This window comes from Equus quagga, chromosome 5 (assembly GCF_021613505.1).
Source record: "Equus quagga isolate Etosha38 chromosome 5, UCLA_HA_Equagga_1.0, whole genome shotgun sequence".
Lineage (NCBI taxonomy): Eukaryota > Metazoa > Chordata > Mammalia > Perissodactyla > Equidae > Equus > Equus quagga.
The window spans coordinates 117,019,752-117,042,867 of NC_060271.1; the positions used below are offsets into that span (position 1 = coordinate 117,019,752).

Consider the following 23,116-nt stretch of genomic DNA (forward strand, 5'->3'; position numbering starts at 1 on the left):
CCACCACCTGAGACCTTATAAGGGTAGGGATGGGAGGGCTGCTCTCTAACAGATTAAAATGGGGGCTAAAAAACTGGGCTAAAAAAGAAGAGTAGCTGAGTGACCCTGTATCATCAGGGTGAGTGACACCATCAAGGACAGAGATGGCATCTCCATTGGGATGGACACCATCAGTGCTTCTGAAGTTGGGATTCTTACAAGAAGAGGGGCAAATCAGGGTCAATGTCAGAACAGGGCTACTTGCTCCTTTCTTCAACGTGTCCAGTGGGCTGGGCAGCGAAAGGCACCCTCACTGGGTTGGCACCTAGGGGCAGAAGAAGTCGGCATCTTATTAACCAGAAGGAATTGTCACCTGAAATTTAAAGCAAACCCACTATAGGGAAGGATACAGACATCTTCAGTCCATACTATAAGGATATAAACTTTCCACCAACGACTCATCTGAAGCTAGGGTATATTCTTGTCTCCTCCTTTAATTATTGTTGCATTTCAGTTTTCATACCTTACTCTTCTTCATCTTTTAATCATCTTCACTATAAGTATCTTGCCTTCTAGAACTTTGTTTGTTTCCTATAACGGAATTTGAAAAACACAAGTACAAATATTTAGTAACAATTTTTTAGTCTACTGATGAGAAAATAGTTACCTTGTAGTTACACATTAGCATCACTAGGTGGCACTGGTGTGAACTTCAGTCAACCCACAGTTTCAAGTCAAGTCTGAGGGTGGGGATAATCTCAGACACTTTACCCTCCTTTTGAGAAACGCAACAAGGTGCATCCTCTAACTTGTCTTCAACTACTGCCTTTTCTAGGCAGACTCTCTCATCCCATTCCTTACCTTAACTCCCACCCCCTTTTCCTTAACAATCATGAGAGGCCAAAACCACATTCAAGCTGCCAATTTGTGGCAGAAGCCCCTCAGAAACCGAGAGTATCCCTTTCTCTTTCTTTACCTTGCCCCAATACCGACTTGAGACTCCCATATTTAGGGGTTCACGGATTCACCCCAACCATTTCTCTCATCCCCCACTATTTCTTTCATTCCTAAGCCGGCTCTTACCTCAGTCCCTGTCTACAGTTCTCACCTGACCTTGAAGGTTGACTCCGGACATTCTGCTGGGGTTTTCTCCTAGCAGCGTCCTCAGGTGGTGGCTTGAGTGCTCCACAGCAAAAGCAGCAGCAGCAGCAGCAACAGCAACAAGTGAGCAGAGCACACAGGAGGACAAGTGTCTACAAGACAGGAAAGCAGGGCCTCAGTCCAGCAGATCTTCTATATTTCCATTCAAACTCCCCTCCCTCAATCCTCCCAGCACCCAGAACATGAGACAACGGAAACATCTGTCCTAGGAAGGGAGGGTCAGCAGTCCTAGAAGAGGAGGCTTGCCTCTCCTTCCTTATTCTTAAGGGACTAGGAAGAATTGTGTACCTTGAACCAACAACTATTCATCACAAAATAGTATCTGACGCCTTCTTCGCCAAAGTGATCATATATATATATTCCCAATGAGCCATGCCGGTCGTAGATTTTCCGCTTCTTAGGGTCACTTAGTACGGCGTGGGCTGTGTTGATCTCTTTGAATATTTCTGCTGCTTGAGCATTCCCTGGATTCTTGTCTGGATGATACTTCAAGGCCAGTCTCCTACCCAGGCAATACCCAAAAGGAGGGTGGGGAGAGGATGGGGAATGGCTGGGGAGGGAGGGTTAGGATGAATGACAGGCAAAGGTCTCTAAATTGTGAAGAAGGAATGCGTGGGACATGGTACAAATGATGGAGGCAAGGAGCCCAAGCCTAAACTCCTTCCCCTACCACACTGAAGAGGAGGACAGCCCCATCTGGCCCCAAAGTGAAGGCTTGGGGATTTAAAAATAGGTCAGAAAGCAAGGGAGAAAGAAAAACGTTTAAGGGGGGAAATTCCGGGGCTTAATGAGGGGCTGAGGTCTGAACCTGTAGGCCTTTTTGACGTCTTCAGGTGAGGCACCCTTCTTAAGCTCCAGCACTGCATAGAGGGTTGACCCACTTTTGGACAGCCGGCGGGCTGCTTCATCCACATGAGACATGATCTAGGTCAGAGGAGAAGAAATATTACAGGTGAGGCCCGGAGAATTGAACTTCCAGGAACAGGAAGCTCTTTGCCTTCAGGAGCTAGGCAGGGAAATGACTACAAAGGGACAAGTGTAAGACAAAGTGAGTGGATCTGTGACTAGCAGGAGCATGCAGGTGACCAGAAAAGACGTTCAAATTCAAATTTTAAAGAGGAACATCTTCTCCTCACCTTTCCCAGCGTCCTTCAGCTACAGAGACCTCCAGACACCCCACATCCTAGAGAGGTGTAAGCAGGTGGAGGTCCACGCCATGGGAAGAAACTGATTTTGTCCAGAGCTACTAGCACCTTAAGTACTTAGCACAGCCTTGGGCCTGTCCAAGCTCATTGCTGGGTTTGAAAGCCCAGCGTCGCCCCAGCCCTTAACAGGTGGCTCAGGAATCAGGGATCCACAGTTGCCATGGGAGAAAGAAGTCAGACCGCAGCTGAGCTGCCTAAGAGAAGTCAGCGTCCAAAAGCCAGGACAGAGGACAATGCTCACAGCTGGGCCACAGACTGTCTTCTTCCCCCAGCCTCGCCTCTCAAACCATCCTGCCCCTGCCCCCTAGAGCCGGGGCAGTGGGGAGAACAGAGGGATGACTCAAGAGATGAAGAAGGAAGCGGGGAGAGGCAGCCGTGGGGCCGACCAGCGAGGGAAAAGGGAGCAGAACCCCAGAGTGGGAGAGAGCTCGGGAGGGTGCGGCCACGGAGAACCAAGGCAACAAGCTCCGAGGAGAGTGCTCGGGTTCCCCAGGTCCTCCTCCGCGTGGACTCCACACACGGCCAGGCGCTTTACCTCGGAGGGGCTGCCTTCAGCCCGGTAGGCCTCATGCAACCTCCATCATGCCGTGAAACTTCTCACCCGAGTCCAGCCGCCCACTGCGCTTGCGCGCTGCGTCAACACTCTGGTCGCTTTTTGGCGCCGCCGGAAGGTCTGGGAGGTGAGGCTACGAGGCCCTGGGACTTATTTCACTAACGGGAAGCCTCAGCGTAGGGATTGCTGGGGCAAGCGGCCAAGGGCTGCCTACAGTCGGTTTCAGCCCCACCCATCGTTTCCAGCCTACGTTTGGGCGCAGCCTCCAGAGGCATCCGGTCCTCTCCCATGGGAGAGGTCGCCCGTCCCGATCACCGTCATGGCGCATCGACTCAGTAACGGAATGATAATGAGCTTGCGGACTGTGGCTGTATAAGAGGTGTGGTTGTTGCAAGACTTTCTCGAGAGATGTATTATCTTCCCGGTCTTCTTTTTCTGAATTTAAGGGTCTCCACTTGGTCCTTTCTTTCTCTTCCACCTGGAAACTCCTACATATTCTTTAAGACCTACATCAAATGTTAGTATTCCTGGGAATCCTTCCTTCATTACCCCAGTTGTACCTACCTTGCAGTGTCAAAGCGTTTATCCTATTATATTGTAATTATTAGTTTGCATGTTCTTTTGAAACGATATCTCAGAGTCCAAAGGTCACTATGGTTTTTCAAAAACTTGATTTAAATACTTTTACATCATGAGTATGTATCATAATGTAATTATATAATCCAGATTGGATTGTTTCTAACCATTTGATGGTATAATAGCCTTATAATGAAAATTCTTGTCTATAAATCTTTAAATGTCTCTTTTTTTTTCTTAGGGTAGATTCCTGGTAGTGGAATTATTGGGTCAAAGCAAATGTTTTTGAGGCCTTTGATTCATACTCCTAACTTGCTTCCCAGAAAGGTACCAAAAGTACCAATTTACATCCCTAACCAATTTACATCCCACTTGCAGGGCATGAGAGCACCTCTCTCTACCTGGCCTCACTTCCTGTGGTCTCCTACAGGAGGTAGTGTTTGCACCACTTATATTTGCCATTTCATGATATCGGTTTTCTTTACAGAGGAGCACTCAATGGCTCCTATAACATGTAACTGAAGGAATTTATTATTTCAGTAATCTCTCTCTTTGCCCCTCTTGTGGCTTTTATCCCTCTCTTCCCTTTATTACAGTTACTTGTGCACATTTACCTCCACTTCCAGGTTTTAGGTGATAAATCAATCCTTCACTCCAAGAGATGTGGGCCATCTGAGCAAACTAAGGAGCCCATATGCAACAGGCAAAATCACCACTGAATTGATTCCTTTACTTTGTAGATCTGTGATCAGTGTAGAGGATAGGGATGAAAATCTTTGGCATTACCCACCCAGTTCATAGATTCTGGGGCAGGTGAGTTCAAAGGTTAGTTACCGAAGTGAAGGAGCTAAAACTGACAATTTTTGGGGTGGTTTGTACTATGCCAAATTTCTCTAACCTCCAAACTTAGATCACCATCATGGGACACCTAGTAGAACTAGTAAAACAACCAGGCCGTTTCTTCACTAGCACTGGGAAGAGAGCAGAAGGCATCAGAAGTAAGTGTACTTACAGTGAATTCTTCACCTCAGTCTACAGGCCCAGCGTGGTCCAGCCCCTGCCTCTCACTCCAACTCTATCAAGTACCACTGTCTTGCTTGCTCTGGTCTCTGCCACACTGCTTTTCTGTCAAATCTTTGAAGACACGTGTTCCCTCCCATGTCAAGGGCCTTTGGCCACCCTGTTCTCTCTGCCCGGAGGACTCCTCCCCAGGCTATTTGCTGGCTCACTTCTTATCCTTCGAGGATCTCAGCTTCGTGCCTTCTCAGAGGGGCCTTCCAAATTGAGTTCTACTTCTCTCTCCCCACCTCACACCACTCTCACCATGATTTGTGAATATATATTTATTTGCATGTTGATTTGTTTAAGCTCTGCCTTCCCCAGTAGACAGTGAACTCCACGAGGACAGGGACCTTGTATGTTTGTTCCCCATTGTATCCGCAGCATCTAGAACCATGCCTGCCTCACAACGAGTGAATTAAGGATTTGTAGAATGAGCTACAGCAGAGGGAGCCCTCTGCTGATTCCAGGTAGGCCCAGAGGTTGGTACATAGCAAGAATTCCATGGGTCAAAAGCACTTAGCTGAGGAATTCGACAGGGCCACAGGGCCCATCTTGCCTCATATGGTACTAGACAAGAAGAGACACAGGGCTTAAGGGAAAAAAGGCCTTAAGGGAAAAAAGGGGAGATAATAATGGTGATGCTGAGCTCCTTGTTTCTTCCAGTTCCTAAGACAGTTCCTGGGATATTGTAGGTGTTCTGTAAATGGTGGTTGGTTGAATGAGTGAGCAAACTTTTGTGTGCCTTTTCAGAGGTACTTTTACCTAATCATCTCCTTTGGTCCTCACCACAGCCCTGAGAAGTGGTATGGTCACATCCCTGCCCTATTGAAGAAGTGAGCCCAGAGAAAGAGGGCAAATTAGGCTCTGAGAAGAGTTAGTAAACATCTTTCACATCTTGGCAGAGGCTCCAGAATGTTATTACTGCTTATCATTGCCCTCTGACATTCTAATCATAGTTTGTGGCCCTTGAAATAACCATTATCTTTAGGTCTTCTGAACCTCTCCTCTGAATGAAGTGACTGCAGCCAGTAGGCTGCAGAGGTGGGAATAGAGCAGGCGAGGTGGCCTGGCATCCAAAGAGGCTCTCCACTTTGCCTTTACCTAGAAACAGACCCCCTTTGACTCTGTTTTTTATGCACAGGGTCTCTTCTAACACCCAGCACAGAATAGGAAGCACACACAAGCCAGGAGTCAGGAGCCCTAGATCTTAGTTCTGGCTCCGGCTCTAACAAGCTGTGTGATCTTGAACAAGTCACTTAATCTCTGAGTCTCTTTTTCCTCTTCTGTAAAAACCTGTGTCATTTCACAGGGTTGATATCAAAACTGAATTATATTTGGTTGTAAAAAGAATGGAAAAAATAAAAATAACTTTGCTAAAGAATGATTACAGACTAAAACCTTTTCTGGAGTCATTTGCCCTCCTGCCATACCTTGAGTCAGTGATCTTAGAGTTTCCTACCTCACAGAGCCATTTGGTCTCTCTTGGAGAAAACCAAGAAGCATCCCTTATTTGCCCACAAACAACTAAAGTTTTAGTCATATAGCTGGAATACACACATACAGACAGCAGACATTGGCATATTTATACCCAAAATATCACGCGCTCGAACATATGCAGTGGGAGAGAGAGATCATAATTTGTCATACCCAAACACCAGGTTCTAGAATTGTACAGTTTTCAAGCTGGAAGGGACCTCAGAGGCTTAACTCTTATCCAATGCCTTCATTTTGTAACTGAGGAAAATTTGGCTCAGAGAGAAGGATTGACCTACTCAAGGTCAAGCAGTCAAGTCCAAACCTAAGTCTTCCAACTCCAAGTTTAGTGTCTACACCATGGCTGCTCCTTATACACAGCACCTCCCTTCCCACTGAAAAATCCAGGTCTGGAGACAGAGCTGGCTGTAGTTCATAGTCACTTCATTTCATGGGTGTCAGGCAATGTCCCTCTTTCCCTCCTCCAGTTGAAGGCATAGATACTACATGTGACCAACACCACCTCCGGCCCCATTAGTTTGCTTGTGCTCTTCGGGGCAGACATCTCGGGGTGGCAGGTGGAGGGCTTCCAGCTGGAGAGGCTGCTTCATGACCCTGTCCTCTCTGACCTGCATCCCAGACTCTGCAGACCTAGGGGCAGGCTAACTGGCACACCTGCCTCCGCTGTAAAGTGGAGATAATAGGGTCTACCTCTGAGGATTGTTAAGAGGATTAAATATTTAATTTGAACAGTGCTTTGCACATGGTAAGTGCTATGTCATTATAATCATCATCATCATTCTTTCTATCTTGTCTCGTCCCAATTTTGGAAAGAGAGAATTTGCTTTTTATTTTGTCCCTGGGAAGAAGGGAAAAATCAGGATCCTTCCTCTAATAAGATTTGCAAATTGTCATTGGTATCCTTCCATCCTCTTTCTACATCCTTCTCCCTGCCTCTTAGAATCCCATTTTCTTGTTCCTCTACCCAATGTCCTCATGTTGCCCTCTGGCTATCCAGAATATCCCAGCAGTCCTCTCCAAGCAGTCAGGACTCCAAAATTACCTCTTACTTCTCTCCTTTTAACATTTCTAATAAAAACTATTACCTCCATGAAATGATCACATCATTAAGGGTTAGGTGGAAAACAGTCTGATGAAAACACTGTAATTCAGCTTATAGTGAGAAAGACTATTGATAGCCTCACCGTCTTATTCCTACTACCACGAAAGGAACAATTGGTAGAATATCAGGCAGTGTGTCTAAATAAAGTGACAAATACCAGGCTATGTTTCGGGAAGAGGCTTTGGGCCTTTAATCATTTCTCTCCTTTCTGTTCAACTCCACCAATTTCACATCTTTTCATGTTGCTGGTTCTCCTCCTACGTCTCCAGCCAGTTTCCTGTCCTCCTCGCTGGCTCCTCTTCCTTCCTTCACCTCCTGACTGTGGATATTCTATATGGTTTAGTCTTTAAGCTTCTGCTTGTACCCTCTCTCTTCTTGAGAGATCCAAGCTATGCCCATGGCTTCATCTGTCACAACTATGCTTCTAGAGTCAGCTTAGTGTCATCCACATGCCAGCCTCCTATTGCCTCAAAACTGCACTCTAAAATCTGAACTCATAATCTTGCCCCCAACTGGTGGCTTCTCTTGGGTTCTCTATTTAGGTTAATGTTATGACTATTTCCAAGATAATGATGATGCTCAAAACCCAAATATCACTGGGCTGTGGACTCATTATTTCCCCCAAATTTAAGCCAAAAAGTCTTTTTTTTTTTTTCAAGATGCCTCTTTCAACTGTCCCTTCTTTTCGGCTCCCACAGCCTTGAAGCCCCCCAGTTAAAGGATTTCCATATCACACTGACTGTTGTCCTAGTCTTCTAACTGTTCTTCCTACTGTCAGTTTTGTCCTGGATACTGCTACCAGATCAATGTGTGCAAAGCAGCGCTTCCATCATTACCTCTCCTTGGCTCATAGCCTACAGGATGCAAAATAACCTTTTAAATCCAGCAATGAACTCTGCAACTTGATACCAACTTATCTCTCCAAACTCAGTTTACTATTGCCCTAAAGTGAACCTTCCATGACAATCAGGGTGGTCTTTTCCCCCTAAATATTCCTGTTTTTTCTCACCTCTATCCCATTGCTCTCACACCATTTCCCTTCATGAATTGTCCTTTTCATGAATCAGTTCACTTACTCAACAGATATCTATTGAGCACTGCTCTATGCCTAGTACCTTGGATACAATGATAATCGGTCGAACTCTTTTTCTGCTCTAATAGATTATAGCCTACTATGGAACACAGACATTCATTAATATCTTCAACAAATATTTATTGGGTGCTGTCATGTGCCAGACACTGTTCTAGGTGCTGGGGATACAGCAGCATACAAAACAGACAAAAATGTCTGCCATCATGGAGCTTACATTCTGGTGGGAGGAAATAGACAGTAAACAAAAAAAGTAAAATGTATAGTATGTTAGGTGGTAATAATGGCTATGGAGAAACATAAATCAGGGGCTGGAGATAGAGAATTTTTGAGGAAAGATTGCATTTTTCAAAAGGATAAGTAGAGAGGGCCTGCGAAGTTGCTATTTTGATCAAAACCTGAAGCAGGTCCTTAGGTCAGTCATGAAGCCATCTGGCAGAGTGTCTTACAGGTAGAGAGATAAGGAAATGCAAAGGCCCTGGGCTGGGAGTGTGCCTGGTGTATTGTAGGACCCCCACGAAGGCCAGAGTGGCTGAGGAGTGAGGTGGGAGTAGTATGACATGAGATCAGAGGGGACTAGACTGTGTAGGGCTTTGCCAGCCATTGGAGGGCCTTTGGCTGACAGTGAGATGGGGAGTGCTGAAATCTGGCCTATGTTGCCTAGCCACTGGATTGAGAATAGACTGCAGGGAAATAAGGGTAGGAAAAGGAAGACAACCTAGGAGGCTACTATAGTAATCAAGAAGACAGATGATGGTGGTTTGGACAAGGGCGACAGCAGGATTTGCTGACAGATTGGATGTGGGGTGGAAATAGCAGAGTCCAGGATGACTCTAAGGTTTCTGGCCTGAGCAAATGGAAGGATGGAGTTATATGTTCTGATGTGGGAGAACTGCTGAAAGAGAAGTTTTGGGATGGGGGTGATGGAGGGGAGCTCAGTTTAGACTAAGGAAGCTTGAGATGCCTATTAGACGTTACAGAGGAGAGATCAAGGTGATGTTTCATATGTGAGTTTGGAGCTCAAGTGAGAGATCTTGGACTCATCATCATATAAATACCATTTATTTTTTAAGTTTTTTTAAATAGAAAATTTCAAACACATTTAAAAATAGAATAGTACAAGATCGCCCATGTCCCCATTATCCGGCTTCAACAACCACTGCTTTCTGCTGCTTCTAGATAGTATTTAAAGCCTTGAGACTTGATGTCTCCATGAGAGTGAGTGCTGGAAGGTAAGAGAGGAGGATGACCAAGCCCGTGGCTGCTCCAGCATTAAAAGGTTGAGAAAATGAGGAGGAGCCAGCAAAGGAGACTGAAAATAAGCAGTCAGTGAAGTAGGAGGAAAACTTATGGTATCTTGGAAGCCAAGTGAGGAAACAAGTAATTCCCAAATAATTTAATTACCATATGACAAGTACTAAGGAAGAAAAAGAAGCGTAAAGTTTGGGGGTCAGGGAGGTAGACATTTAAGCTACAGCCTTCCCTCATCCTCTCCATCTCCAACTAAAATCCTACTTCCTCCATGCCGCTTCCATTCTGACAAACAGCTCCTCCTTTGTGGGATGGCTTTATCTAGGACTATGTGTGAGCTGCTAGGGGGCGCTGGGGACTCGGTGATGAGAAAGAGCATTCCTGTCTTCAGGGAGCATGTACTCTCCTGAGGAGACAAAGAAGGAAACCACTTCCTTGTTACAATGTGGTAAGTGCTAAAATCACATAAACACAATGGGCCTTGAGAGCGCCAGGGAGGGGCACGTAACCCAGCCAGAGGGCAGTCAGGAGAGGCTCCCTGCAGGTAAGACCTGAGCAGAGAGGGGAGTAGAAGTTGGGCCCCCTGGGGCACAGACCCCTTAGCCTGGTTTGGACCTTTCAAATGTTAATCCTTGCCCAATGCTTGGATTCCAAGTCTTGATCTCAGGATCTCTAGCCTGGCCTAAATCCTGACCTCAGCACGAGGGTTTGTTCTCCTCTTCCAATATGAACTGGTCCAGCCTAGGTCCCCCTGAAACTCCCTTCTGACCTGCTCTGCCACTCTCTGCTCTGTAAATCAGTAACAAAAGACTGCAGAACAGAAATCTCTTGCAATCAAGTTAAAGCCGGGGGGGGGGGGGGGGGAACAAGTCTATTTTGTTCACCAGGAATCCCCAGTTTCCTTGGTAAGGTTCATGTCAGGAAGTTAGTGTTCAGCAAATGTTGAATGAATAGTTCTTACAAGACTACAATTCCCTACAGGCACCAGTCCTAAGCTGTCCTTCTAACACCTGCATAATCTTCCTAGGTCGGATCCACCTGCAGAATGCCTTCCTCAGGCCTGGAATTCAGGAGGACCCTTTGCAAAGATTTTCGTAAGGCCGCTTGATGGCTCTTTGAGAAACACATGCAAGCAGTCTTTTTCACTCCTAGGCTTTTCTTGCATACAAATCCAAGCAAAGGCAACTGTTGGTATTCTCCCAGCCGGTGCCCTTGGTTTCCGGAGGCGGCACGTTCCAAGGGCCGACATACCCAGGGAGCCGCGGCGGAGGGCAGCCCTGTAATCCGTCTGCTCTGACGCCCCTTTCCTGTCCCCACCTGCTGGCTCCCCGCCCTGTGGCGGGCGGGCACGTGCCAGCATCTGCGCCCCCTCCCGGGCACCCGGGGCTGCTGTCCGCGCGCTGTGGGCTGCTCTGGAAGGGAATCCCAGAGGAAGCCATTGTTGTTATCGTGTCCCCTGTTGTCATCGGTTGAGGTGTGCCTGGAACCCCCTTCCCCGCATGGGACCCCGCAGTTTCTTTCCATTCTCGAGCTCGCCCGCCCTGGACGCTTGGGGCGAGGCTACCGCATCCGAACCCTGGAATGCGCGGTGGCCCCTCTGCGTCCCAGCTCCAAGGATCTCAGAATTAGGGAAGCCCCAGCTCTGGTGCGGAGCTTCGAAAACCGACGGCGCCAGGCGAGATGTGCCTGGGGCCCTGGCATAGCGGGCGAGGACATGAGCTCCATCCCAGCTCTGACGCGGACCACAAGATGACCTTGCCTGGTAGCTTCCCTTCTCGCCACCTCAGTTTGCTCCCCTATGACCTGAGAGGGAACTGAGGCCCCATGCCTATAGGGGAGGTTGGAGAGAGAAAGCCACCTCCACCGCACTCCCTTGCCCCGCGTGGGCTTTGGGCTGGGCCGTCGGCGAGGAGTGGCAGGCAGGGCGCCAAGGAAAGGCTGGCGCGGGCCTGGGCGCGGCGTGGGTGGAGGCGCGGCGCCCAGGGCGCGCGCAGACCCCTTCGCGCTTCCGTTGCGCACCGTTCCCCGGCGCAGTACGGTCTCTTCGCACTCGCCGCCCGCAAACCTTGGCACCAGCCGCACTCTCCCCCGCCGGAACAGCCAGCCCGCCGCCCAGCTTGCCTAATCCGTTCAAGCCTTACCTCCTCCGCGAAGCTCTCCCGGGTTAACCCCATCACTTCCAACCACTCTATCTGGCACGTGCTCCGGGTTTTGTATTTTTTTTTTCTTTTGGAAACGCACTCACGGTCTCATTGTTTGGCATTATAATGTTGGGGCCGATAGTCTATCCCTGGAACCTTAAATTCAGGACGCCCAGTGTGTTCTGAAGGGTGCGGTTGATGGGTTTCTTACCTGGGCTCACTAACCACTCCTACCCTCCGCGCCTCCTCATCCATGCTCACTCTTTCCTTTCCTCCTGACTACTTTCAGAGTGTCGCAGCTTGGAGTGCACCATCCGATCCCCACCCAGCTTTCATTCTACAGTGGCGGCAGGCGTGAGGGGCAGAGAGCATTGAGCATTTGAAGCTTCGACTCCAGGCTCGCCCACCGACTTTGCTGTAAGTCACTCCTTCCCCTGGACTTTAGTTAAAATGAAGTAATGCCCGGGAAGGTGCTACAGGTTCGGGGGTAAGGAATCACCTGCTGACAAGCTGACCGCAGGCTCCCTCCAAGAGCACTGGCTTGTGCCCCCGGAGAGGTGGTGCCGCTCCTCTCTCCTCTGGCTGCCCCAGCCTCTGAGCGACAAGACTTCGGCTCGCACTCTCTTCAGTCGCCAGTGCGGCTCCCTGAACCGAGAAAGGAAAGAGGATGGGGTTCCAGGCCCAGCCCTTTAGTCACCGGCTGCATGACCCTAGACACTTCTTCCTCTGGGACTCAGTTTACTCATCAGAAAAATAGGGATAATAATGGATTGAAGGAGAGCAGGAAGCTTTTTGTCACCCAATGTTTCTGTATAAAAATAAATGGTAATGAGCATACAGTGCTTGGCAGCAGATCTCGCTCACTAATTCCGACCCCACATCCTCCTCAGAGAGATTTCTGGACGGAGTCCCTCGAGTTCTCCCTGATGTCTCACGGCTCACCCCACTTTTTTTCTGGTTCTCTTGAGATAGGTAATGGATTCACACCTGTTCCTGCCTCTGCGTGGGGGCCTGGGCCCAAGAGGTGACGAGTGGCGGGGCGACGCACCCGCGCGGGCGTGCAAGGCGCGGTATTCCTTGGGCGAAGGTGGGTGGCGAGGTCCCCAGGCCTGAGGAGCTTGGCTGGGAGCCGGTAGGCGGGGCTTGGGCGGAGGCGGGGCTAGTTCGCCGAGGGGAGGGGCTATGGAGATGAGGTGATCTCCAGAACCCGGCGGGGCGCAGGGGGCTCCCGCCGCCCCGACCTGGCTCTGGCACAGGGAAATGGGGCTTTGGCTCTGGGGTGGGGCTCGGGGGCGGGGCCTAGGCGTGGAGGAGAGGCAGGGGAGCCTGGAGGCGGGGCTTGGGGAGCTCGCCCCACGCGGGGCGGGGCTCCAGCGGCCGCGGGATCTGCAGTTCGGACTCCCCGCGCACAGTCGCCGCAGTTCCCTCCACTCTGGTGGCCCCGCGGCCCTGCGGGGAGTCCGGGGGTCGGCTGGCCTCTCGGACTTGGCGCGGGGCTGGCCCCGCCTTTCCCTCCCTCAGTGGGTCCTAGACAGTCAGGACCGCAGGGACATGGAACCCTCTCCCGCCACGGGGGGCTCGGAGACCACTCGCCTGGTGAGCCCCCGGGACCGCGGCGGCGCCGGTGGCGGCCTGCGTTTGAAGAGGTAGGACAGACCTGGGCCGGCCCTCAGCCCGGGGGTGCCACCCTTCTGCCATCGGTCTATTTCGTTGTCTCCCTCGGCGCGGCCCCGGCGGGCCGCCCCAGCGCACCGAGGCTCCCTCGGCTTTGCGGCGCCGTGCTCCGTCCCCTCCGGCCGCACAGAGCCCCCTTCCCTCGGCCCTCCCAGCCAGCCCGGACCCTCGCCGCTCAACAGCCCGCTACACCTGCTCCCGGCCACCTTCTTCCTCCCGGTCCCGCGAAACGGCTCCCCGGCCCGCCCCCCAAGCCTCCGGACCCCTCCGCCGCCCCCGCCGCGTCCGACTTCCCTGCGAGCGACTAACCCTCCGTCGAGCCGGAGTTCGCGCCAGGTGTCCAGATGTCCGCATTGCTCCGGGGCCCTGGTGGCGGGAGCACCTCGCCGCCCAGGCTTCGGAGCCCCATTTGCAGGCCCCTGGCCCTGCCCTCCGCGCGCCCGGGCTCGGGGCGCCCCCTCCAGCCGCGGCCAGCTGTGGTCGCCCGGGCCAGCAATGGGCCCGGGCTCCGCGGTGGGTCTTCCGGGCCCCTGGGGGGCGGGCGGCCGCGGGGAAGCGAGGGGGCGGCAAGGAAGGAGCAGGTGCGGTCTGGGCGGCAGGGGGTATTCCCGGCTCCGCACAGACGGGGCCGGGGGCGGCGAGGTGTGAAATGAGGCGCGCCGAGCGGCCGGGACAGCGGGCCGGGGGCGGCCGGAGAACCGCCTCCGCGTCCCGCCGGCCTCCCGCGCCCGGCGCCCGCCGGCTCTGCCCGCCTGGTCCCGCGGAGCGGCCGCGCCAGGCCCTTCCCGGCCACTTCCGCTGGCCATTTTGTCTGTCGGCTGACCGTCCGTTTGTCTCGAGAATTTGGCAGGGTCTCAGGCTTTTTCTCTTCCCTCATCTTTCCCAATCTTTCTGTTCCCCCTCCCAGCCCCTCTCCCTTTGTCTCTGACGTGGTGTCTCTGTGTGTTTCTCGCTCTTTCTCTGGGTGGGGGCTGTAAACCTGAGTGGGTGGGGGAGTGGATTAGCAGAAGAGAGAGAAGACTTCCCGTCTGACTCCTTCCTGCAGGGGACTACAGACTGTGGGGGCTCCAGCCGTGGTCCTGGCATCTCCTCACATATCCTTTTGACTTTGCTTGAGGCCTGTCTCCCCTCCCTACATCTCCCTTCACCCTGGCTTAACATTATTTGTTTTTGTTTGTTGGGGGTTTCAGAGGGCCAGGGAGAGACAACTGCCTTTCCTTCCTTCTAAACAGCATGTAGCCCCCCCACAAACACACCCACTCACACACCAACAGTGAGGCTTCTTTAGTACCCAATTCATGCAGAACAAAAGGGAGCAGCCTGTTGATGGGTGGCTACCTTGATGACTGGCTGCGCTGTGCCTTACAGGGCCAGGGAGGCATCTTGCCCACTGCCCCAAAGCCACCCAGCCTCTGTTTGCTCTTCAGACCTGGATCTCTGACACCCAGCTCATCTCCATTCTCATATGACCATTAGTCACCAAATCTTGCAGTATTTTCTGAAAGAGGCTCTTCTCTACCTACCTACCCCGCCTCAAAAATTTTGTGCAGGGAGCCTCTGGCCTGCTCTATTCTGGACCCTTCCATCTCTCCTCTCTTCCTCCCAGACTAGTACATCGGCAAGGTCATCTCGGGGCTCAGGAAAGATGTGTTCAATCAATCAGTGTATCTCCCTTTATGTTCCTCTGAGCCGATAGCTTTCCTCCTCAGCCCTTGCCCTGACTCCTCACACACTCCAAGCTCTATACCTTGTCATTGTCATTCTCTTCTCCACCTAAGTCTCATCTTCAGCCTCTCTCCTGTGACGTTCTCCTCACCTCCATTATAGTTGTTCACTCCCTCCCCTGTGCTCCAAAGTCCTTTGTTCATAACCCTCCTGGCCCCAGCTTCTCCTTGCATAGTAAGTCGTTTGTGACACGTCTGTCTCTCCCACTAGACTGGTCTTCAGTGTGTATACACTGCCTGGCACACCTCACTGAAGAATGAGGATGGGTTTCGAAGCCACCCTCATCTCCCCATCTCCTCTGGAAACACACCTAGAGTCATACACACCCAGATTCTAAGTCTTGGAAGGAAATTCCAAGAAATTAATCTACCTACCAATACTTGAATTTTCCCTGCAGGCACCAAATGTCCCCCCACCTCCCTCATACTCCAATTCACCCACTTGGCAGAGCTTTCTTCAGCCAGAAGGCCCCAGCGCCCCTCCCCACAGATTTACTGCTATGACCACCTTGCTATCTGGAGCCTGCATTTTATTCATGGGTATTCTGACACACCTCCATGAGTATTTCTAGGACTGTATTTTTCTATCTAGGTCCTTTATTCTATGGAAGGTTCTCTCCTTGCTGGGGTTCAGGTTAGGTAGTTCGTTGGACGTGAAACTCAGTTAGCCTGAGCTCAGCCTTTGGCACCCATCGGTGAGGCCCTCAGCCCCATTCATTTGTCAACAGAGGCTTATGGCACTGTGTAGTTAAGGTGACAGGGTGCGTATGGTTGGAGGGTTCACCTAACATGTGGCAGACTCCAAATCCAGTGCTCCTACCACTACCATCCCTGGAAATAACAGTCTGCACTCTGTCCTCCCCATGACTAACCCCAGCTTTGGAATCTGGCCATTAGTTCTCTGGGCCAGGAGCCTCAGACTTTTTGGGTTTCAACATTACACTCCTCTCTTAAAGGGCCACAGTTCAGCTGCATGTCTAGAGAGGGAAAGTAAAAGATCTGGGAGTGGAGGCACAGGGAGGTGCACCTGGGAGGGAGGCACTAAGGCCAGGATCAGTACTGAGTCCTGCCCACACTTTGACACCACCCTCCCTGTGTATTGCCTCTGCTTGGTGTGTTCACCTCCCCTTTATCAAAGCCCTCCCATCCTTCAAGGCTCTTCTTATGGTGCCTCCCTCCTTCAGTTGTTCCCCTGATTTCATCAGAATTAATCTGTCCCTCTATCCTTGGAACTCTGATAGCACTTTAACCACTCTAATGGTGATAGCTACCTGCTGCTACATATCTTAGTATTTAGGTACACATTTGTCTGGTTCACCAAAAGCTTCCAGAGATCAGAAAGATGTCCTGCTCATTTTGAATTCCTTATGGTGCTTATCATAAGGAACTGATTTTGTTGGAGTCTAGTCTCAGCTCTACCACTAACTAGCTGTGTGTCCTTCATAAGTCATCTCCATCTCTGAGCCTCATACTTGTAATGTCTTTAATAAAGTGTTAGACCATCTCTAAGGTGCTTTCCAGGTGTGGAAATCTATGGCTCTTTGTATGAAAGGCAAGGAGGCTGGGATCTGAGCTCTTCATTTAGCCCCTATCTCTCATGTGGTCCTCTGTCTGCAAGCCTTCTGGGTTTGACCAGACCTTGGGAAGGAGCGAGAGATGGATCACATCTGATGAAGCCAGTCTTGGGGACCCAGGACCTGGGAGTGAGGAGCAGGTCAGCCCGGGGGCCAGGCCCCAGGTTGAACCCTGTGCCCACCTCAGTCTCTTCACAGAGCCCTCAGAGCCCCTCTCCGAGCAGCCCAAACCTTTGGAGATGCCCTTCCACCACTGCCACAGGGACCCTCTGCCTCAGCCGGGTCTCACCCCTGAGAGGCTTCAGGCGCAGAGGCAACTATGTGCTGCCTGTGCTGTGTGCTGTGTCTTCATGGCTGGGGAGGTGGTCGGTAAGTTGAAGCCCCTCCAACCCCATCCCTTTGACAACTGCCTAAGCAACTCTCCATCCAGAGTCTGAGGGATGTTCCTGGGTGGAGAGGCAGAGAAGACAGAGATGGCTGGGATGGGGGAGTTGGGTGCCCAGGACTCCGGAATTGGACGAGGGTGACGGACTGCACCAAGGGGACTTGAGGGCCAGGGCTGGCTTCTCAGTGTTAACCGGTCTCTTTAAGTCCTATTTTCTTGTTATTAAAATATGTCGTTGTAGAAAAACTAGGAAATGTGGATAAGTGAAAAGAAGAAAATACAAGCATACCTTGGAGATATTGCAGGTTTGATTCCAGACCACTGCAATAAAACGAGTCACATGAATTTTTTGGTTTCCCAGGGCATATAAAAGTTGTGTTTACATTATACTGTAGTCTATTAAGTGTGCGATAGCATTCTGTCTAAAAAAACAATGTTCATACCTTAACTAAAAGATACTTTATTGCTAAAAAATGCTAAACATCATCTGAGCCTTCAGCGAATTGTAATATTTTTACTGGTGGAGAGTCTTGCCCTCTGCGTAATATCTGCAATCCACAATAAATCGAAGCATGATAACATGAGGTGTGCTTGTAGAAACTACCTGTAATCCCATTACCAGAGAAAAATCACAATTCACATTTTGGTGTATGTCCCCCCAATCTCTTTTCCATGCCTAGACACACACACTGCATGATATTTTCTAAATGGAACCGCACTGTACATCATTTTACCCTTGCAGGTGGGTATTTGGCGCACAGCCTGGCCATTATGACTGATGCAGCCCACCTGCTCGCAGACGTGGGCAGCATGATGGGCAGCCTCTTCTCCCTTTGGCTCTCTACCCGTCCAGCCACCCGCACCATGACCTTTGGCTGGCACCGCTCAGGTAAGGCCCCTGCGTGGCCTGGTGACCCTTCAATCTTGTCAGAGGGTACCTCTCAGCGTCCCGGGCAGGCCTCTGATAGCTTGTCTCCCCCTGCAGAGACTCTGGGGGCTTTGGCCTCTGTGGTCTCCCTCTGGATGGTCACTGGCATCCTCCTGTACCTGGCCTTCATTCGCCTGCTGCACAGCGACTACCACATCGAGGGGGGTGCCATGCTGCTGACCGCCAGCATCGCAGTCTGTGCCAATCTGCTGTACGTTCCAGTATGGAGCAGGCACCATGTGGGGCTCAGGGCGAGGGGTCTTCCTCCAGGATGGGAGAGCTGGCTTTCCCCTCCCTGACAGACATGCAACACGTGACACGGTTCTCAACTCTCTGCCCTGGGGATGCCTGAGAAGGGGACTGGGATAGAGACCTAAAATTCAGAGTCAACAGACATTTGTTAAAGGCCTACTGTGTACCAGCCCCTCTGCGAGGGGCTTTCAACAGTATTGACTCATTTAAAGCTCACAACCACCATGAGGTAGGTAGTACCACCCCTCATACACAGTTAATAAAATAGATCCCCAGAGGTGACCAGGCGACTTGCCCAGGCCACATAGCTATTTCTGTGGCAGGGCCAGGATCTGAATCCACGTCTCCAGCACCAAGTCCAGTATTCTTTCCCCAAGCTGCACTATTTGTCTCTCTTAGACAAGGTTGTCTTCTTCCTGGGCCTGAGAAAATAGGTGCAGAAGGGGGTCCTGGGGAGGTGAGAGGAGGAGGCGTGGAAACAGGGCTGAGGAGGCTGGGAGCAGGCCGCCTGGGCTGAGCTGTTCTGCTTCCCCCTCAGAATGGCCTTTGTGCTGCACCAGGCTGGGCCCCCCCACAGCCACGGGTCTAGGGGGGCAGAGTATGCACCGCTGGAGGAGGGGCCTGGGGAGCCCCTGCCCATGGGGAACACCAGCGTCCGGGCGGCCTTTGTGCATGTGCTCGGGGACCTCCTGCAGAGCCTTGGGGTGCTGGCTGCCTCCGTCCTCATCTACTTCAAGGTACCGTCTGTGCAGGCCTGCGCCAGCCTTCCTCCCCCATCCACACCCAGCCCCTCCTTCCGAGGACCCACAGCCTCCCTTCCCCAACTCCAGCTCCCTGCTCCCCTGGAGTCCTGGCCTGAGGTCATGGTCCCTTTCTCCTCAGTAGGATTCTTAGGGGCTTCTCCTGTCCTGTTTGTCCAGGATGCCACTAGATCTTCCTCTGAAAGTTCTCTGTTTACTGGGCTTAGGGAACTCTTTCTCCACAGCCTCAGTACAAGGCAGCTGACCCCGTCAGCACCTTCCTCTTCTCCATCTGTGCCCTTGGATCCACGGCTCCTACCCTCCGAGATGTTCTTCGTGTTCTCATGGAAGGTAAATCAGACGCCCCCACTCCCCACCCCTGGGGTCCTCTCTGCCCTCATTTTAGCATTGGGTGCCTCTCTTTTTCTCTGAAGAGAGTGTGGGGAGAAGGCCTGGGTCATGGGGACCATTGCTGGAAGGAGGATTTAGGCACAGGGTAAATTGCGGGGGTCAACAGGGTGACTAGGTACAGGATGGAGGAGGTGGAGTCTGGTGGGGAGCTGCCCTCGAGCGGGAGCGGCCTTGACAGTAAGGCATGGTGGGTGTTGCTTGCAGGTACCCCCCGAAGTTTGGGGTTTGAGCCTGTGCGGGATACACTGTTGTCAGTGCCAGGAGTCCGGGCAACTCATGAGCTGCACCTGTGGTCCCTTACGCTCACTTACCATGTTGCTTCTGCACACCTGGCTATTGGTGAGTCCACACTGGCCCCAGCTGGTTACATCCTAGAAATATTTCTCCCTTCCCCTCCCCCTCCAAACATAGGCAGATAGCCTGAATTAATGGAATTCTTTCAGTCTCTCTACCTTTCTCCATCTCTCTCTCTGTCTCCGTCTCTGTTTCACACACACATGCATGTTGGAGACAAGGAGCCCTGGACAGGGTGTTCTAGGGGAGGTTTCACCCTCCCTGAAGTAGTGCAGGGAATCAGCCAGCCTTAAAAGATCACTAGTGCCTGCAGGATAGGTACACTTGGTGGGGTGTCTCATAGCTACTAAAAATGGGGATTATGAAGACTGTATGGCAATTAGGAAAAATGTTTACAGTATAATGCTAAGAGAAAAAAGCTGAATATAAAATTATATCTACATTATGATTCAGCTATTAAAAATATATATGGTGACTCACAAGCTGACAAAGGATTTTTGAGTTTCTTCCAGATGCAAGAAGCAATCAGAGACATGCAATTTGGATGCCAAAAATATTATACTTGTGGGATTTTTGATGGTAACTAACTCTAGAGGGACAATGGGACAGAATATTTAACATCTGGATTGTCCTGGAAAATTGGGTGGTATGGCTACTGAAACACACTGCTGCATATTGATACTAAAAGAGCAGGAGAGAATAGAAAAATAAGGACAGTTTGGTGTGTTAGCAGGGTTGATTAGGGGTGAGTCTTTTCAATCTTTTCTTTGACGTTTTCACGTTGTTCGTACAATACAGGAGGAATATAAAGCTCCCCATTCAATCCTGGCTTTAATTCCATACCAGCCCCTGGGTCCCCCTTCACCCATCCTTATCTCGGCCCCTGCCTGGTTCCGGACTCCCCTGGGAAGCTGCTGCCTCTTATCACTCTCCCGCAGACTCCACGGCTGACCCTGAAGCTGTCCTGGCTGAAGCCACATCCCAGCTCCACTCCCGGTTTGGATTCTCTAGCTGTACCCTGCAGGTGGAGCAGTACCAGCCTGAGATGGCCCAGTGCCTGCGCTGCCGGGAGCCCCCCCAAGCCTGAGCCACGGCCCCACCCTCACCCCACTGCCAGGCCCAGGTTCAGCCCCGGACTCTCAGCACCTGCCTCCCTGCTCATGGAGAAGGGACAGAGCTGGGCCCGTACCCCTTACTCTCTTCCTCCTTCCACCTGTCAACTGCCCCGCCCCCAGCCCCAGTGGGCAAGACCAAAGTATGTGTTGGGGGGTGGGGTGGGAGTCAGGCTGAATGGGGGAATCAGTGCACTGGGGGTGTAGAAGTCCCATGGTCCCTGCTCCCCACCATCTGAGGAGCCAAGAGTGTCCTTTCCATACAGTTCATTTGTCTGTGTGGCAAGCTGGCTGACTGGCTGGGGGCATCTGCCTGTCTGTGTGCTGTTGTTGTGCCTATGCCTGGGGGAGGTCAGCAGGGGCCCCCCTCCCCATCTGGTCCTCGCTCTGTCTATGCAGGAGCCCCAAAGCGTGCACTTTGTCCGTGTGTTCTAGCCCTGTGGTTTTGTCTTTGTGTGTGTGTGTTTCCTGGTGCTGTGGCCTGTGTGTCTCTGTGCCTGTGTGGCTGTGCTATGGTCTCTTGAGTCTGCACCATCCATGTGTCTGTTTGGGGGTCTGTCTGTCCATCCCTCTTTTGGTGCTGTCCCCTCGGCTATCCCAGAGAGAGGGAGGACTCCGCCACAGCTCCACCAATAAACTTGTGTCTAACTGCATCTTTCAGCCCCTGTGCTGACTCCTCAGGAGGGGGAAATAGAATTGGTCATCTGGGAACTGATGGAATCCCACAGGAGTGAACTTCCACAGCCCTCCTACCCCTTCTCAGCCTCTCCACCTTCTTCACCCTCAAATATCCATTTTGATGGAGGCTAAAACCCGCCAGGCCCTTTACTACCTTCCCCAGTTGCAGCATGCTTGAGCCTGGGGCCTTGGCTCAGGGAGAGCCCCCGTGTGCCCTGGGCCTGGCTGCAGAAGAAATTGGAAGGCAAGAAGCCAAGGGATCCTGGGGAGTCACTCCTGAAGGCTCCCGCAGGCCACGCTGGCCTCAGGCTGGTTGGAGGGAAGCTGCGTCCCTTTGGGGGAGAGTGGTTGGCCCACGGTGCTGATGTGGGCCCTGTTCTCAAGTGGTGTAAGGTGCCGGGAGGGCCTCAGTCCCAGTGCCCCGGCCCTGAGTCCAGGTTTGGGCGGCAGACACCGAAGACCTCTCTTACAATTATTCCCCCTTTGCCTCAAGAATCATGTTTTGATCTTACAAACCAGGCTCATTAAGGGATTGTTGATTTTCTCTTTTTAAAAAAATCAAACTTTGTGCTTTGATTTTAGACTTTGTGCTTTGGATCAGCGGGAATTCACGGACCTTCCCTGCCTAGGTTGAAAGAATTTTAGCCTGAAGCAAAGACTGAGCACTTTCATTAGCCCATACATATTTCTGCAAGGCCATCCCTCCCATAATGGAACTATCTCTACTACAAAATTATCTTTTTTTATCATAAAAGCATATTATAAATATATGCTTGTTTTAAGAGTCCAACAAAAGAAAAGCATATAAAGTAGAAAATGAACGTTACCCCTCCAATCTTACTCTCAGAGATAACTGCTATTCACAGTTTGGAGTCTCTCTGCCCATATTTTTATATATGTACAAACACTTCTATATAATAACATAAATGGGATCATTTATAGGCGAGAGCCTGTAACCTGCTGTTATGACTCAACCATACACCCTGGCTGCATCGTTCTGTGTCAATACACATAGATTTCATTACTCTTTCTAAGGTGAGGCTTTTGGACTAGTTGAAAATAGGCCTCTGCACTCTGATTTCCAGCTGGGGGCCCAGCCACGGCTGGGTGAGTCGCTGCTGGCCTGATGGCCTGAGTCAGGCGCCAGAGGCTGGGCTGAGGTGAAGCGCTGGCAGTTCATCAGACTTGGTGGCCGATGTGGAGGCTGCCCCAGCTGCTTTCCATGCTTTGCTGGTTCCTGATACTTTCTCATTTTACGTCTCATTGATTACAGGCCCCAAGTGATGGGATGGGGGTTGGGAAGAGTGAGGAAATGGAGGATGGGGAAAATGAGGACTAGATTTTCACCCTGTAAATAGCCTTAAGCGGCAGCCCCACCCTATATTCACAATGCTGAGTCCCTTTGCAGGGGAGGGAACAGAATGTTCAGGGCAGAAAGAGGTCTCGCAAAGCCTGCCTTCCATCTCTGCCCCACACCCCTGGAAAATGAGGAAGAGGAAGCGAGGCTCAGAGAGGGAAAAGGATTTCCCCAAGGTTACCCAGCAAGTGACCGGCAGGAGCAGAGCCAGGGCTCTCAACCCCACTCAGGCCCCTTTGAAGCTCTTGCCCAGTTTGAGTTTCTCAACAAATCTTTTCTCAGCTCCATCCCAGCAACCTGCTGCTCCTGGCACTCTGATCCTGGGGCTCCGGACTCAGGCTCCTTGGTTCTGCCTCGGCCTTCTATTAACACT

The 23,116-nt window shown here is 51.4% G+C and overlaps 2 protein-coding genes across 2 annotated transcripts; one reads left to right on the top strand and one right to left on the bottom strand.

The window, feature by feature from the left end:
- Positions 1-236: 236 nt before the first annotated feature.
- Positions 237-11,776, bottom strand: DNAJC5G (DnaJ heat shock protein family (Hsp40) member C5 gamma). The gene is made up of 5 exons (XM_046661852.1): positions 11,615-11,776; positions 1,949-2,064; positions 1,429-1,642; positions 1,088-1,232; positions 237-304 (listed from the first exon to the last, which is right to left on the bottom strand). Exons 1-5 carry the CDS (start codon positions 11,645-11,647, stop codon positions 237-239), a joined length of 576 nt encoding a protein of 191 aa, XP_046517808.1. The 5' UTR covers positions 11,648-11,776.
- Positions 11,777-12,926: 1,150 nt separating this feature from the next.
- SLC30A3 (solute carrier family 30 member 3) lies at positions 12,927-21,860 on the top strand. The gene is made up of 8 exons (XM_046660213.1): positions 12,927-13,260; positions 16,774-16,955; positions 17,714-17,860; positions 17,957-18,110; positions 18,690-18,888; positions 19,137-19,242; positions 19,507-19,641; positions 20,535-21,860. Exons 1-8 carry the CDS (start codon positions 13,166-13,168, stop codon positions 20,681-20,683), a joined length of 1,167 nt encoding a protein of 388 aa, XP_046516169.1. The 5' UTR covers positions 12,927-13,165; the 3' UTR covers positions 20,684-21,860.
- Positions 21,861-23,116: the final 1,256 nt, after the last annotated feature.

Bases quoted from the DNA above. Each gene is read 5' to 3' on its own strand.
- DNAJC5G (XM_046661852.1), bottom strand. From the start codon at position 11,647: ATGGGGTTAACCCGGGAGAGCTTCGCGGAGGAG. The intron at 2,065-11,614 runs GTAAGGCTTGAA...CCTCTGACCTAG, and splicing joins GGGAGAGCTTCGCGGAGGAG to ATCATGTCTCATGTGGATGA. The intron at 1,233-1,428 runs GTACACAATTCT...CCTGTCTTGTAG, and splicing joins TGAATAGTTGTTGGTTCAAG to ACACTTGTCCTCCTGTGTGC.
- SLC30A3 (XM_046660213.1), top strand. From the start codon at position 13,166: ATGGAACCCTCTCCCGCCACGGGGGGCTCGGAGACCACTCGCCTGGTG. The intron at 16,956-17,713 runs GTAAGTTGAAGC...TTACCCTTGCAG, and splicing joins CATGGCTGGGGAGGTGGTCG to GTGGGTATTTGGCGCACAGC. The intron at 19,642-20,534 runs GTGAGTCCACAC...ACTCTCCCGCAG, and splicing joins TTCTGCACACCTGGCTATTG to ACTCCACGGCTGACCCTGAA.